Source organism: Procambarus clarkii, chromosome 30 (assembly GCF_040958095.1).
Source record: "Procambarus clarkii isolate CNS0578487 chromosome 30, FALCON_Pclarkii_2.0, whole genome shotgun sequence".
NCBI lineage: Eukaryota > Metazoa > Arthropoda > Malacostraca > Decapoda > Cambaridae > Procambarus > Procambarus clarkii.
Window position 1 is genome coordinate 21399667 of NC_091179.1, and position 17689 is coordinate 21417355.

General features: G+C 42.4%; 1 protein-coding gene across 1 annotated transcript; it reads right to left on the minus strand.

Annotated features, from left to right (window-relative positions):
• Positions 1 to 3705: 3705 nt before the first annotated feature.
• LOC138369940 (cilia- and flagella- associated protein 210-like) lies at positions 3706 to 7137 on the minus strand. The gene is made up of 3 exons (XM_069333695.1): positions 7083 to 7137; positions 4272 to 4571; positions 3706 to 4052 (listed from the first exon to the last, which is right to left on the minus strand). Exons 1-3 carry the CDS (start codon positions 7135 to 7137, stop codon positions 3706 to 3708), a joined length of 702 nt encoding a protein of 233 aa, XP_069189796.1.
• Positions 7138 to 17689: the final 10552 nt, after the last annotated feature.

Genomic DNA, 17689 nt, shown 5'->3' on the forward strand with positions numbered 1-17689 from the left:
CAAACCTTGTAGGAGACCTTACACTCTGACCAGTTAAACACTTGACAGGAATTGCCTGTTCGTATTCTTCGTGCAAAGGAGACATTGGAGGGGGTACATAGAAGGTTTGCAGGAGCTGCATGTCATCACATGATTTGCAGTATTTCTCTCTGTCATCTTCGTGCAAAGGAGACATTGGAGGCGGAACATGAAGGTCTTGCAGGAATTGTCGGCGATCACCTGAATGTAGCCAACTGCGATGAGATGGAGAAACCTTGGCATGATTTTCCTGTCTGTCCACTTTGTGCAAAGGAGACATTGGAAACGGAACATAGAGGTCTTCCAGGAATGGTAGGTTTTCACCTGAAGTAGGCCAAACACGATACAATGGTGAAACCTTGACAGGATTTTCCTGTCTTTCGTTCACTTGCAAAGGAGACATTGGAGGCAGAACATAGAGGAGTTGCAGGAACTGTAGGTCATCACCTAAAGGTGGCCAACTCCGATGAGATGCACAATCCTTGGCTGGATTTTCGTGTCTGTCCTCGTGTAAAGGAGACATTGGAGGCAGTACATAAAGGTCTTGCAGGAACTGCAGGTCATCACTTGAAGGTGACCAACCCCTATGTGATGCAGAAACCTTGGCAGGATTTTCCTGTCTGTCCTCCTTGTGCAAAGGAGACATTGGAGGCGGTACATAAATGTCTTGCAGGAACTGTATGTCATCACTTGTAGGTGGCCAACCCCGATGGGATGGTGAAATTTTGGCAGGTTTTTCCTGTCTTTCCTCCTCGTGCAAAGGAGACATTGGTGGCGGTAGATAAATGTCTTGCAGGAACTGTAGGTAATCACGTGAAGTTGGACAAGCACAATACGATGGTGAAATCTTGGCAAGTTTTTCCTGTCTGTCCTCCTCGTGCAAAGGAGACATTAGAGGCGATATATAGAGGTTTTGCAGGAACTGTAGGCTATCATCTGAAGGTATCCAACCACGATGGGATGGTGAAACCTTGGCAGGATTTTGTTCTCTGTCCTCCTCGTACAAAGGAGACATTGGAGGTGGTACATAGAGCTCTTGCAGGAACTACAGGTTTTCATGTGAAGTTGGCAAAACAAGATGGAATGGTAAAACCTTTCCAGGATTTTCCTGTTATTTGTTCTCTTGCAAAGGAGATATTGGAGGCGGTACATAAAGGTCTTGTAGGAACTGCAGTCCATCACCTGAAGGTAACCAACCACGATGGGATGGTAAAACGGTGTCAGGATTTTTGTCTGTCCTCCTCGTGCAAAAGAGACATTTGAGCATCACCTGAAGTTGACCAACCACGATGAGCGTGTGAAGCCCTGGCCTGATTTTCGCGTCTGTCCTCGTACAAAGGAGACATTGGAGGTGGTACATAGAGGTCTTGCAGGAACTGTAGATCATCACTTGAAGGTGGCCAACCCCGATGAGATAGAGAAACCTTGTCAGGAATTTACTGTCTGTCCTCTTCGTGCAAAGGAAATATTGGAGGCTGTACATAAGTGTCTTGCAGGAACTGTTGTGTCATCAAATGAAGTGCAGTTTTTCTTTCTGTCTTCTTCGCGTAAAGGAGACATTGGAGGCGGTACATAGAGGTCTTGCAGGAACTGTAGGTTTTTACCTGAAGTTTGCCCAAGACAATGGAATTGTGAGACTTTGTTAAGATTTTCCTGTCTGTCGTTCTCGGGCAAAGGAGACATTGGAGGCAGTATATAGAGGTCCTGCAGGAACTATAGGTCTTCATTCCCTGAAGTTAACTGAACATGCTGGCTTTGCTGTGGCAACATATTATTTGAAGGAGACATGAGCACGGAGGCCAGCGAGGACGTGTGCCTCTTTTGCACATTTTTTTACATATGTAAAGTTCATGAGGCGATCAACAGCTTTCCGTCCCTTTCGTTCTAAGCTCTTGTAACTCATCTGGACTTCGTCATCTTCCACAGATGAGATGAGAGGTGGGTTATACAGGCCTTACTGAAACCACATATTGTGCACTGAAGAAGAAGGGACATTCAGGCTTTGAAGAGGTAGAATATTAAAGGAAGAAGACGGTGTTTTAAAGTTCATGAGACGATCAGGTGCACTCCTAATCCATTCAAGCTTCTCGTACTTCAGAATTCGACCTTTGTTATCTTTCGAATTCTGATTCTTCAGGTGACAAATATTGTGGGAGAATTCTAGCAGGCTTTATTCTTTTCTTTTTATGAATATTCAAATATATACTTTATTTATATTTTTTGTTACTTGAATAATGTATTATTGTTATTTTATTATTTTGTGAGCTTCTTAGTGAGTTAGTTCTGAGTTAGTGGACTGTATATTCTAATTCAGCTTGCTAGAACTTATCTCACACAATGGGAGGGACAAATGCAACTTGCACCACCTTATGAAAATGGTGTAAGCTGTACTTGTGTACCTAATTGTTACAAACTATAAATTATAAATCATACCACATATGGTGGTCTGTTCTTATAGTATAATTTCTAAAGTATAATATACTGTTCTTATAGCTAATTTAATTATGTATACTACTCTATCTACTGTATTAAGGAACATGTAGGCCTTAGCTGATACTGTAGGTGGGGCCTGCTAAGGCTGGCATTCTCTTAACACCTGCTAAGGGTGTGGCTATATGTCCTCAGTGTGCATAAAATGGCTGCCTGGGCATGCTAGTTGCTTGATATACACAGTTATATTGGGGGCCAGCTCTGCTTGCAACAGTAACTTTCCTCACAATTACCTGTTTGTGATGTTTAGAATTAGTGGTTGTACATTAACATATAAAGTACATGTATGACATGAATAAGGGGGGTGTATAATGCTGAGTACGTACTTGTTTGGGATATAAATCCCACAGTATAACCGCCTAACCTATTTAAGGATAAAAATGGCCAAATTTATACAATAAATACTTGGTAAGACGAATACTCAGGTATTGCTGTGGTTGTTGAGAGGTTGTTGTGGTTGTTGCTCGCTTGTTGACACGTAATCCAGGTGTCTTAACGAGTTTTACCGGCTTGTAAGGAGCCACCTCTACAGCGTGTGTTGCTTGTTATGACTCTGTGGTAGCGTACCTGACGACGCCTTCCTAGGGGAAACGTCCTAAAATATTTGGTGGTTTTATTTATGATTAAGGAATAGGGAGTTAAGCTATATTCCTGGTGTTGGAAATTATATTCAGTCCTAGTGAAAATACTAGACTGAGGTTTAAAAGAAATAAGAGTTTAATATATTGCGTCTGTTGGTTGACGTCACGGAATACCTGTTCTCTGATTTCTTTATGGGGTAACTGTATTATTTTGTGTGTCAGATTTCCGACAAATGTCGACATCTCTTAAAGCGTCGCGCTTGGAGTGGGAGAAGTTGAACTCCATCTTCCGTTCCTTGTGAACACACAACTTGTTTGCAGCACAACAACCTCGAATAATTGAACCGCTGTTGTGCTTCACTTTAGCTTCCATTCTTTCGAGACTCAGGAGACTGAAAGATGGGCATCGTTGTTGTTTTAGATTTAGCTACTCAGAACGAAGTGTCCATGTAGCATGGGCAAAGGTGAGCCCGTAATTGAGTTCGGTTATTCGCGATAACCTTGTTACTGTGATATTTGGGTCTAAGTTTTAAAAGGAGGTGGGGATTCCTCTGTTTTCCCGGTTTATTTTTCGCTTCTGTTTTAGTGCACTGGTTTTAGTCTTGTTTTAATAACATTATCTTGGTGGCGGATGTAGATGCAGAATGCTCCGTAGTGAGTCCCACTCCTCAACGGTTTTTCTAATCCTTGTAGTCACAGTGGAATTTGCATCTAATGCAGCTGCTGTCTTTTGAATAATGTTGAGTTTGATGTGCAGGGCTTCAGTGGCCTCACATTCCTGTAAGTAGTGCAATAGTGGCGCCTCAGTGTTATATCGATAAGTGGTAGTACTTTCTTTAAGGTAATCCCCGAACTTACGTCTATAGGTCTCGGTGGAGAGGAGGTAGGCATCGAGCACTGCTTGCTTCAGTTCCTGGTAGTCGGTTTCAGATGCTATAGTACTGAGAGTCACTGCAGCTCTACCTGTTAAATGAGACCTGACAAGAACAGACCATTAATCCTGAGGCTAGCTAAGTTGGGTAGCTAGAGCCTCAAATGAAGTAAAAAAGACATCTACTTCTGCCTCAACAAAAGATGGCATTAACTTAATTGCATGTGAAAGGTTAAAACGTACCGGAAGTTTAGCTTCAGCTTGTTGGCGCCGAGTGTGGTGTGTGGTTTCTAAGTCAAGTTCTTCCTTACGGTGGTCTAGAGCACTGGCGGCTTGCTTCTTATCGTGTTCACGTTGTATCTCCAGGTCGTGTTCTTTTAATTCAAGCTGTTTCCTCTCACGCTCACGTTGGAATTCAACCTGCTCTCGTTGTAGGGCAGCTAGTTCTTTCAGGAGCTGAAGAGCTTCCTTTTCACGCTCACGTTCTAAGGTAGCTTCACGTTCCTTCCTCTGGAGAGTTTCCTTTTCAAAGGCAGCTTGTTCTTTCAGACGTTCACGTTCGGCGTTAGCGAGTTCTAGCTTCAATTTCATGGCTACCAAGGCGTACGTGTCTGCAATTAATTAAGTAATGGTCATGAGATTCAGGAATAATAGCATTATTGTCTAATAAGTGGTCCAAGATGAGGTTGTGCAAATCAGTTTAGTAGCTCTATGTGGGGCAGTAAGGTTGTACTCATTTACTAGAGTCAGCATCTCCGCCTTGGTGCACGAACTTGTGTGCTCACTTCATCGTTTGGATTCTGTCTAAATGTGGAAAGACGAAACATGGTGAATGATAGTAAATATATGCAAGAGAATACTCAGGTGGATGTACCAAAATATGAAATGTCAGCGTGATAGGATGACGTAGCAACGGTAAACTATCCTGTTTGAACTTTATAGTCAAGGTTACAATTAACTTTAGTAAGTGATCAAAAATGAAACTAAGCGTTTCAAGGAAGTAGGGAATCTTGTACCCGGTACTTTATATGACGAGGATAAGGGCAAGAGGAATCCTACTTGAATGGTGAGACAGTTGTCTCGAAGGTAGTCCAAAAAAGTAGGGATTTCTTACCTTGTCTCTAATGACGAGAGCAAAGGTAAGAGGTTTCCTACTAAAACTAGATAGTACTTGCAGAATTAACAACCTTTGTGCTCAGGAAAAGAAAGCTAACTCCCTACCTGTGTAAGTACCATATCTCTGACCGACATGTAGGGATGCGAAGTTTCAAATAATGACGAGAACTGCTTGTAGGGGTCCCAACCTTACAGCATAGTCCATGCGAGAAGAACTTTGGCCCTCTATATCCTCCTACGTTCGGGTTGCAAAGATGTGGATGTACTTGACCCGAAGACAGACCAAAGTACCAGGGTACCAAATGGGATGATCTGTCTGAATGAGAATTCTCCTGTAGGGACGAGAATAAGGTGGAAAGACAGGATATAGCAAAGATTATGGAACAACCAATCACGAGTATGACTGTGGCCACAAGACACCACGTAATCCAAAGTCATCCAACAATCATAAAATGCTACATCTGGAAAGTAAACAATATGAAGCATCATTAAAATTAGTCAAAGAATAAGAGTTCAGAAAAATTAAATTTGTAATAAAGCCAAGTACAGTTACCACAACTTTAAGTGAAAAGTCTAGAAGCATTTACCTGAGCTAGGCTCCTAGGACAGGCTCCCAATTTGTGATGGTAACGTTGGTGGTCGTGCAGTCTCTGTAATGCCAGTCACAAAATATTAAAAAAAAAAAAAAAAGTTAAACTGCAAAGGTGTCTTCACAGTGAGATAAACTGTAGGATAAAGCAGAGGGAAAAAATATTTAATAATACATTACTTTAAAAATAAATTAAACAAATTACAAAAAATATCCAGGCTTGGCTTTGATACAAATTGCACAAAACAAACAAGATGAATAATCAAATTTACGTTATGTTAAGGTACAAAATAAAATATGGTGCAGAATGCTGCTAGTTAGTCTGACTAAATCCGTTACCACACCGAGATGTGTCAATGGGTCTACTCAGTTGAGCACACAGGAGTAATCTGAATCTTGGAGAGCTTGGTAGCCCTATTTATATAGAATATCGGCCGGACAGATGACGCTGATGGCTTCTTTAACTATGAACCAGCTCACTTCAACTGCTTGTTTCGGAGGGCGTGGCCTCCCAGCGACCCAGGTGTGAGGTGGGGTGACGGGCCGTGGTGAAGGGGGGAGACTGGTAGTACTGTCTAAATGTCTGGATGTAGTTGTTGTTGTTGTTCTTGGCAGCAGTTCCTTATTACATAGACGTGAATGACTAGAATCGGTGATAAGGGAGCAGGCCGAATCTCTTACTAGAGAATTTACCGTGACAATTGGTATACATAACATATGTAAGTAGTGTGATAAAAACAATAACAGTATGGTGGGAGGAGGGGTGATGGTGAGTACAATGTTGGAGGAGAGAGGGAGGACTGGCTGGCTGAGTGTTGCAGTTCACACTCGCGGAGTTCTGAGTGTGTTATGGTGTGTGTGTATAGTGAGTAAATGTGGTGTAAATATGCATAAATGAACATGAAACATTGGCGTGAATGTTATATAAAGAACAAATAAAATGTATTTGCAACTGTGCGCCAAAAAATGGTGGGAGGAGGAGTGATGGGGAGTACGATGTTGGAGGAATGACGGAGGACTGGCTGGCTAGGTGTGGCAGCTCACACTCGTAGAGTTCTGAGTGTGTTTATGGTGTGTGTGTATATAGTGTGTGATACTGTACAGTGTGTAAATAGATTGTATTTATATACATAAATTAGCACGATACATTGGAAATATGTGTCAGATATGTGTACACATGCGTCATGCACGTTACACAGTGTCTTCGGACAGTACGGATGTTCTACTGCCATAATATAGTGTACGTGTTCATCATACATAGGATTGGCACATAAAAACAAATAAAATTTATTTGGAACTGTGCGCAAAAAAATGAACAAAAATATATTCGCGGCAGCACACGCATCCTGCCCCTGGTGCCCCTCTGGCTCTGGGAGTGTAAGCGAATGAGGAATTATGACGTCACACGCCAACTTACGGACTCCATAGCAGCCAAAGTAAGTACAATTTCGACTTTCAGTTACTTTACCCATACTCAGGGAAGGGGTTTTAACACTTTCAAAACAAAAAATAATTTTTTCCAGATAATTTATTTCCTGCACACTGGGGGGGGGGGGTCATATTTGGAAGCCGAGCAGTTGAGGGGTTATATAATGCTATAAATATAATTATACACACTATAATACTTGTTTGTACCAGCAACGGGGCACTCTGGTGTATTACTTTAAGAGCAGTGAGCTTTATACACGAGCTGTGTGTACGAGATCTGGTAACAAATTATGGGGGCCTGCAACCAGGGGACTGCTCCCACTTTATATAAAATAATTACTTATTAACTTGTCTTATGTACTTATATTTATAACTTGTATTAATTCAAACTTGCCTTCCTAGGTAACAGTGTGACCTAGAAATTATTGTGCCAAGTATTTCCGTAACAGCAAGTACTGTCCTCTGTGTTCCGTCTACTCTGCCAGTGTCAACCAACACACTTCACGATTTTGAGGTTAGTTTCATATTTGTTGCTTGTGCAGTTGGCCAGGCAGTGTTCAGTGTCGTTACAATTATAAGTAAATAATTAGTGAAGTGCCAAGTGTTAACCATGGAGAATCAAGTGGAGTTGTTGCTATCACAGTGTAACTTTGAAGGGATTAAGAACCTGACAAAGTCTGCCTTGATTTGTATAGCAGGTAAACTAGAGTTAACCGCCAGTAATAAAATGGTTAAAGCACAGATAGTGAAAGTGATAATTACCCACTAAGTGGAAGATGGTAAACTAGGAGAAGAGGTCTTGGGAAATCTAACTGATGGGACAAGTGAGCAGCTAGCATTAAGACGTTTTGAGTTAGAATCTCAGCTTGAGTGTGCTAGGCTTGAGGCTCCGCAGAAAAAAATTAAATTTGAGGAAAAAGCTCAACAGAGAGACATTGAGGCACAGAATGCTAGACTTGCAGATCAGTTGCAGTTAGATGCAGCTAAGCAGAAACAACTAGAAATACAACGACAAATGGCAGAGGACAATAATAGAGTAGAGACACAGAGACTTGCAGCTGGATATGGAAATACTAGCAATATTCAAAACAATACCAACCCTCAATCTAAGATAAATAAATATGTCGAGTTGCCCAAATTTAATGAGGAAGACCCTGAGGTTTTCTTTTCTCACTTTTCCAAGATTGAAGTCAGTATGGACTGGCTTATAGACCAGTGGGTGGCTATAATACAGAGTCAATTTAGGGGAAAGAGTCAAGAGGTATTCACATCTCTTCCTGATGCAAATAGCTTTGACTATCAATTTGTTAAGAAAAGCATCTTAAATACATATCAGTTAAATCCTGAGGCACATCGACAGAAATTCCGTAATTTAAAGAGGGCACATGAACAAACCATTGCTGATTTTACTAGGTTGAAAACTAACTATTGTGAGAGATGGCTCAAATCACTTTCTATTACAGAGTTTGAAACTCTTAAAAATCTTCTCATTACTGAAGAAGTTTATCTGGAAGAAGTCTTCCAGATAAATTATCTACCTATATGGCGTAACAGAAGAATACCACAGATATATACGAGCTCTCCAAGCTCGCTGATGAGCATGAATTGCTAACAAGGGCACATGTCAAATAATTTTCACAGTTGAGTGAACTATAATGCTCATAAAAATGTTTATCAGAACAAACCCAATACTAATTCTCCAGCTACTTCCTACTTCCTACTACAATTTGATTTTAGTTGAAGTATTTTCATGTTGTATTTTCATGTTATATTTCATGCAGTCAAAAAAATGAAATCAACCTTCAGTTAATTTCATTTTTTTCTTAGGGGACGGGAGGGATGTTACGAATCTTACTAGGATTCTAACACTACCCTTGATGCTTATATACTTTATTGTCTTGTTCTATAATTAATAGTTTATATTGTGGTAGGACGCCTGCCCTGGGAACCGACGCGCTTGGTCAGTGGCGTGGCAGTTTTGGTCGAGAGGAGACATGTTTTTCAGTTAAGTCCATGGTTATTGTTATTTTAGCTAAATACTCGGTTAATTCTCTGGTTAGAAGATTGTGTATTATCCCAATTAATAATTCATGTGATGGTGATATTGCTCATTGCTCAATAAGGATTTTTATTTATATTATTGCATGCTAAAGAATATTTCTGGCTATTATCTGTACCATTTAATTGTTATGTTTGTCACCCTTAGCGTAGATATATTGTTTTCCCAATTTATGCAGTGTTTTTCTTTTACCCCTAGACACCTGTTGGCAAGGCTGATATAATATATATTGATCACTGCGGGAAAAGAACCGTACTAAGTCTCAAGGGTTGTAACATCTTTCACCAGGAAGACAACCGCATGTTATAGCCATTGTGACACATTAGAGCAAAGGTCCACCAATAGAAAATATTGCTGATACCAAAAAAAATCCTATTAGAGCAATGTGGAGAGGAGGATGCTGATTGTATAATGGAGGGACTCCTCAATGACACTATGATCAAGAGATGGTGGAGCTTTAAATTATAATTTAATCAAATTTTAGGCTTGATTAAGCATCATAATTCAATCAAGTGCTTAAGAATTCCTTACGGACTTGGAATGTCCTGTAGTGAGGGATGGAATCAAGATGACAGGCATGAATGGGAGGTGAACTACTATCCCGCTCTGGCTCACTCTGGCTCCCAGGTGTTGAAAAAACATAGCAAATAACTCATAATAGTTGAAAACATGTAGAGCAAGAAGTAGTTATGTTAAGTTTGGAAGATGAATAAATAACTAAAATTATGTACCTACATTATGATATGTCTGGCAGTTATTGAATAAAGTATTAAGAGAGGTGAATATTCTATTTTCATTATCCTACTATGATAGCAAGAGTTTCTGTGTTTTTTTTTTTTTTGCTGAGCTAAGGAGGGGTGACAGCCCCACAGGGAGCTGACCGAGATTACAGGGAGTTGAATGGCACACACAGCGCTCAGCACTAAATGGTTCAGTCTTATTCTCAATGCTTACTGTTTACATTTTGGTTGATGTAGGTCTTTGAGCGAGCAAGCCTTGAACTCAGTGATAATGAACAAGCAAATTTAAAATTATATATTTAATATCAAGACTACGATTTTCCACGTTACGCTAATTACTTTAGAGATTTAAAAAAACTTAAAAACTAGAAAATGATTACTACTACATTCAGTAAAACGCTTACTGACTTGACTGAGTGATGGTAAAAGCTATTTTATCAAGTCGGACTAAGAACTTTAAACTAAAACAACTATTCTATCTCCATTGCCTCATACAGTCTTCAGTCCACTGCTCCTGCTTTACTGAGAGAGAGATAGAGAGGGCTGCTAACCAAATGGGGGGGGGGGAGGGCGTCCAGTGCATCCTATGCACCTATGTTTACAAAATATAACACCGCTAGCTCACGGCTCATTCAGGGTCCAAGGTGAAACAGTCACTCAGGGCTCTGTGTTCAAGACATGAACTAATGACGTCCCTCTTATCTATCTCTGATGTACGCCGCTGTGAGTGAGAGTCAACTCTTGTTAAGAGTTAGGTGGGTGGTGGTGGTGTCACTGAGTTTACTGAGTTATGCTATTTAATTGATTGGTGGATGCTATTTAGATGCTGGCACTGATTTTATTTGATTTGATAGGCATGAAATTTGTATGTGGGGAATATGGCACACCTATGGGAGAGAGAACGGGGACTTTTAAACCTAGTCGCCCCAGGCAAAAACTTTTAAGAATGAATGAATGGCGCGTTTGAGGTGGAGTGGAGATCAGACCGCGGGTGTTTGCTGACGAGGTCTGCCATGTCAACCATCTGAGACACGCTGTTTATGCTGGGTTGGAATGTATGTAGAACCTTTAAATTAGGCTACCTAGATAACTTGATAGTGTAAACTTAAACGGAGATGATATATGCTTAATAATATTATTGGATTCGTGATAAAAAATGTAGGCGGACTAACCCAAAACTCTACTTTTTTTTTAAATTCTATTCGGATTAAGAAATGGTTCTCACAAGATGTTTTAAAACAAACAAAATAAAGTCAGACTGAGAACTTTAAACTAAAAACCCTTTTAACTGAACTAGAACAAGGTTTTCCTCATTCAGTAAACGCTTGCCGACTTTGACTTAGTTTACTGAGTGATGCTGGCACTGATTTGATTTGATATGATAGAAGTAAAATTGAAGACTGGTATACGATGAGGTTCGTTACTCAGACTCCAAGCACAATTAAAGATCTATATCTCAGACTATAGTCATTATTTGTTATGAATACAGAGACATGCGTGTAAGCTCCCACAACCTCGGAGAGGGCAAGTATACAGACCTGAGCGCTAGGTGTAGGGGGGAGGGGGGCTGGCCGGAGCGTGGTATGGTGGGAGGTATTGCCTCATTTAGCTTAGTTATGCGACAAACTTCACAGAGTTGACCTGCCCTCGAATGCTCGCTCCCCGCCCCGGGCTATGTGGTCGACCCACTAGGGTGTGACACGGAGTACCTCATACTTATGTGGTGGTGGTGGTATGTGGTCCACTATGCTCTCCTCGTTAGAGGCGAGGCTGGAGGGGGAGGGAGAAGGGTGGGCTTGACTGGGTATGGTTGAGCCTAATGTTGTCATTCACTTCAGTTGTGCCTCGACCTTCAAAGAGGTGACCCGCTATGTGCCCATGGGCCCATGTGGTCATGTAGTGAGTATGTGCCGCAGCTCCTTACCATTCTGGAAGCAAGGTGGGGGGAGTGAGGGGATAGACCCCTCCCCCCCCACACTGTTTACTAAACTAATACGGATCATGCTCACCCCTCATTTGATGCTGAGACCTCCTACCGTGAACCCCCCCCCCCCCCACCTCCAGTCTGACATGAAAACTAATCACCTGCGGATAAAGACATCATAGACCCTCATCGCAAGCAGAGAATTGGTAAAATATATCCACTTCACTACATAAAACAGACATTTTGTTAAAAAAAATAACACGAGAATGAGAGAGCCACACTATCAGTCAAAGCTACCAACTAGCTCCCCTTTCTACTTCCCTCCCCCTTAACCTTCTTCACATAACATATCCTAATCGTCCATCTTTAAATCCCGATCTTCTAGGCTGGTCCATCCATGGGAGGGGGTCCCTCTCCATGCCCTCAACATACCCTTCTCGATCCTACATACAATTATTGTTATTACTATTTATATATATAACTACTTACACTCTATGCTATCTACACTTTTATTTTCATATTACACACCTGCACATATGCTCAACATACCTACTGACACATACCCCTTTATCCTCTCTACAACCCCCCCCCCCCCCCCCTCCCACACACGGAGTCAGTGGAACACAGGATTCTACCTGAAGACTAGTGCCGCGCGGCCGGACGGCACGCGCCCACCCCCAGAACCCTTGAGGATTACAGCCACGTGCAACACCTGACCAGGGGGCCTAATTGGCTCACCTGCTCAGGTGTTGCGCACGGTTCTAATCCTCAACTTTCACTACTTGCACCACTAAGTACACAGAACTCTCTGATCTCCCTGCACCACCAGGTACACAGAACTCTCTGATCTCCCTGCACCACCAGGTACACAGAACTCTCTGATCTCCCTGCACCACCAGGTACACAGAACTCTCTGATCTCCCTGCACCACCAGGTACACAGAACTCTCTGATCTCCCTGCACCACCAGGTACACAGAACTCTCTGATCTCCCTGCACCACCAGGTACACAGAACTCTCTGATCTCCCCTGCACTACCAGGTACACAGAACTCTCTGATCTCCCTGCACCACCAGGTACACAGAACTCTCTGATCTCCCTGCACCACCAGGTACACAGAACTCTCTGATCTCTCTGCACCACCAGGTACACAGAACTCTCTGATCTCCCTGCACCACTAAGTACACAGAACTCTCTGATCTCCCTGCACCACCAGGTACACAGAACTCTCTGATCTCCCTGCACCACCAGGTACACAGAACTCTCTGATCTCCCTGCACCACCAGGTACACAGAACTCTCTGATCTCCCTGCACTACCAGGTACACAGAACTCTCTGATCTCCCTGCACTACCAGGTACACAGAACTCTCTGATCTCCCTGCACTACCAGGTACCAATCACACACAAACTGGAACTGCCAAGATCTTGCACCATTGCTCTAGGCATTTTTGAACAACAACAACACAACATGCATAGTGTTATGATCTCAGCCTACAGGAGAAACGAGTCTCCCTCCTTGAGAGTTATTCATCAAGCCTGACCTGATTAGAAGGTCTAGCAAATATTGAGGTGATAACACATATGTAAAATAGTTGCTTGGATATAAATAACAATTTAAGATTATGGGCAGTGAAGAAGAAAACAGATAAATGGCTGGCTAGGAGATGTGGACATTTTGCTGGAGGCGTGAGGCTCGCTTCTGGAGGGCTTTGACCTCACTTGAGGCCAGACATCGCAGGGGGAAAGCTGCGCTCCGTTGAGCTCCCGTCAGAAGGGAACCCCTAGTGATATATCTCGAAGAAAAGAGAAGTGTGCAGACGTACCAGCTGTGGAACTGAGCTGGGAACGTTGTTGTCTCAAGTCCTGGTCGAAGAGGAGAGTATTAAACCGCCCAGAGGCATTACCGGGGGCCGTGGCAGCGCCCTGACCAACCTTCGTCAGAGGGAGGAGCACACTCGACCAGACAATCTGTGGTAAGCACGATATACGCCAGTTCATAGTGATTGCTTGTAGTTGGTCGTGTGCCCAGCGACAGTAGCAATGTTTATTGATAAGTTAGACATGTTTTGGTGAGGCAGAAAGCCTGAAATAAGAGAGTGGAGAGGGAGGAACACGGAGCGACATCCATCCCCTCTAAGCGCTGGCAGGTGACTGAGAGCTCCCGACGGCGAAGGCCCCTCCCGGAGTGAGTGAGGCCCACCGGTCGAGGTGGAGTATGGACCCGCCCAAAAACGGGGGAGTCCACTCTCACTGGTTGATACCTGGTTGATGGGGTTCTGGGAGTTCTTCTACTCCCCAAGCCCGGCCCGAGGCCAGGCTCGACTTGTGAGAGTTTGGTCCACCAGGCTGTTGCTTGGAGCGGCCCGCAGGCTCACATACCCACCACAGCCCGGTTGGTCCGGCACTCCTTGGAGGAATAAATCTAGTTTCCTCTTGAAAATGTCCACGGTTGTTCCGGCAATATTTCTTATGCTTGCTGGGAGGACGTTGAACAACCGCGGGCCTCTGATGTTTATACAGTGTTCTCTGATTGTGCCTATGGCACCTCTGCTCTCACTGGTTCTATTCTACATTTTCTTCCATGTCGTTCACTCCAGTACGTTGTTATTTTACTGTGTAGATTTGGTACTTGGCCTTCAGTATCTTCCAGGTGTATATTATTTGATATCTCTCTCGTCTTCTTTCTAGTGAGTACATTTGGAGGCTTTGAGACGATTCCAATAATTTAGGTGCTTTATTGCGTCTATGCGTGCCGTATATGTTCTCTGTATTCCCTCTATTTCAGCAATCTCTCCTGCTCTGAAGGGGGAAGTGAGTACTGAGCAGTACTCAAGACGGGGACAACACAAGTGACTTGAAGAGTACAACCATTGTGATGTGATCCCTGGATTTGAAAGTTCTCGTAATCCATCCTATCATTTTTCTGGCTGTCGCAATATTTGCTTGGTTATGCTCCTTAAACGTTAGGTCGTCAGACATTATTATTCCCAAATCCTTTACATGCTGTTTTCCTACTATGGGTACATTTGATTGTGGTTTGTACTCTGTATTATGTTTAAGGTCCTCATTTTTTACCGTACCTGAGTACCTGGAATTTATCACTGTTAAACATCATGTTATTTTCTGATGCCCAGTCGAAAACTTTATTAATATCAGCTTGAAGTTTTTTCAATGTCCTCAGTAGAGGTAATTTTCATACTGATTTTTGTGTCATCTGCAAAGGATGATACGAAGCTGTGACTTGTATTTTTGTCTATATCTGATATGAGAATAAGAAAAAGCAGCGGTGCAAGGACTGTACCCTGGTATGTATGTAGCTTCACTGTATGTAGAGGACAGATAGAGGTTTGAGGCAAACATATTGTGTGATTATTTTTGTTTATGTGTTAAAGGGGAAACATTTTATTGGAGTGTCGATGGGTTGCAGGTTTGTCTTTGGGGAAGAAGTTGTTGAGAACTTCGAAGCCAGCCCAGATGAAGTAATTGATGAGACTCCAAGGTAGTGGAGCAGAGGACCTCGAGCTGTGAGGAGAAGCAGTGAAGAGGAGTGTCACGTGCTTCTGTTGTGGTGAAGCACCATAATTGCTCGAGGAAACTTCGTGGTGTAGCAGCCAGGAGAGCTGTGGAGGACCCTTGCAGAAGGGTGAAGCACCGTAGTTGCTCAAGGAGAACCTCATGGTAGCAGCCTGGAGGAGCTGCAGAGGATCCTGGTAGTGAAGCCCGGAAGAACCTGAAGATATCAGGGTAGTGAACTTCCAGAGGTGGAAGGGAAGTTCTGGTGGATTAATTGTAGGGAGTTGATAGTGATTGGTTGTCATTAGCGTGCAAGACGCAGTGAGAGGTGAGTGTTTGTTTGCATTCTTACGTCAAGGAGTGTTTTATACTGAAGTTTAGAGTTACAGACGTATGCTGGATTACCTACAGACGCATGCGTTTCTAGGACTGATAGAGTGATCGATTGATCATTGTTGTGTATCAATGACATTTATACTGATATATGTTATTGCATTCAAATGATGATTTTCTTTGTACACATTTATAGATACATATATATATATTCTGTTGCTGATGGTGCAACAGTGTATGTAGACTTGATCAACTTGAGGAAGTTGATAGTATCAGGTGGTGAACCAGGAGATAGGATACCACTTGATAAGCTGATGATAGAGTTCTGATGGTGTTGGAGTGCAACCTGATTGTAATATTATAGAGTATAGGATTCATTATTATTATAGTATGTAGGTATCGTGTATGTGCTTTGTCCAGTAAATCTATCCCAATTTGCTGGTGTTTGCCCTTGTCCTAGTGAGGCTTCCAGGAGGTAGTAAAGAAGGAGAGAGAGAGAGAGAGAAAGAACCAAGAACCACTGCTGTGGACAGGGTAGAAGGTAATACTAGTAAGTCATAGAGGATTGAGATCATATCTCATAAGGAGAGAGTGGGGAGTCACAGTGGCTCGAGTGGGTGTGTGCACGTGACAACGAGGTTAAGTGTTGGAGCCGCATCCCTAAACATGTGACGTTGAGCCCCTCTCCAAGAGCCAGAAGCGCCAAGGGTGATCTCCTAGTGAGATATAAGCACTCTACCGAGTTGTGGGTTGGGTTGTCCATAAAGGAGGAACACGACGACAACAACACCACCAACCCACAAGACTATAATAATAGACACACACACACACACACCTACATATACACTGAGTATATGTAAGAGGTAAGGGAAGACATGATAACCACCTACAAAATTTTAGGGGGGAATTGGCAAAGACAAAGTCTTTAGCACGAGAGGAAGGGGACAAGGGGACACGGGTGGAAACTTAGTACCCAGATAAGCCACAGAGACATTAGAAAGAACTTTTTCAGTGTCAGAGTAGTTAACAAATGGAATGCATTAGGCAGTGATGTGGTGGAGGCTGACTCCATACACAGTTTCAAATGTAGATATGATAGTAGTTCAGTAGGCTCAAGAATCTGTACATGTCGGAAAATCCGACACCCATTTAATATAACATACAGACAGATAATAATTGTTGTATTGTATAAACAAGTTAACCATAGAAAACGTAACTTGTAGTGGAATTACCGTCTATAGAAAACGGGGTATCATCACCACATACTATTATAAATTCTCCACCTATTATGGTGGGAATTATTCTTAAATACATTAGTCTTTGGACTTGTACCATCATAAAAACATCTCCATATAAATTAACTTAATTATCAGAATTAAAGTAGAGTAAAATGTGACCCTTCTATCACTTTCTGTCATCTGGACAATGTAAAGCCAGGCGTCAGGAGTGAGGAAGGAGGGGCAGCCATTGTTTATACTGAGACCAGAGAGGCTCAAGGGAGCAAATACGGCTCCTGTTAATTCTACTTGGACGAAGTGTTATGGAAACCAAAGGTGTACCATTATCACACGCTGTCAACAAATTCAAGTTAAGTGTTCTACCGAAAACCATTTATCTATCATTAGTGGCCATTAATGTCATTGGGTAGGGTTCCGGTTAGAACACGAGACCTTTAGCCTCAAACTAAAGGTAATTAAGCCAGGTCTTCATTGTTCCATGTACAGTGTTTTCTCTGATATACCTGTCATATATAGGATTCTGGCTTTACAGCTAGCGCCCTTTTGACAGGTCAAGACAAGGAAGCATGCTTTGTGCATCAGTTACCAGGGTGATGGAAGCTACCTCAAAGAGGGAAAATGTGGTGTCTACATCCTGGTTATACCTGGTGGACTAAGGCCTGCTGTACAAATAAGATAAGGAACCTCTTCAATATGTGTAGTTAATACTGTAGTTTGATTGGCTGCATATATATAAATTTAATTAATATAAACCCCCCCTAATGTGTAGAGGATCGATTTGTGAGACTA

What these genes read in the sequence shown, in the direction of transcription:
- LOC138369940 (XM_069333695.1), bottom strand. Translation starts at nt 7,137, where the DNA reads ATGGGTAAAGTAACTGAAAGTCGAAATTGTACTTACTTTGGCTGCTAT. An exon ending in CTTTGGCTGCTATGGAGTCC is followed by an intron (nt 4,572 to 7,082) that starts GTAAGTTGGCGT and finishes AATTAATTGCAG; the next exon opens with ACACGTACGCCTTGGTAGCC. An exon ending in CGCCAGTGCTCTAGACCACC is followed by an intron (nt 4,053 to 4,271) that starts GTAAGGAAGAAC and finishes CTCATTTAACAG; the next exon opens with GTAGAGCTGCAGTGACTCTC.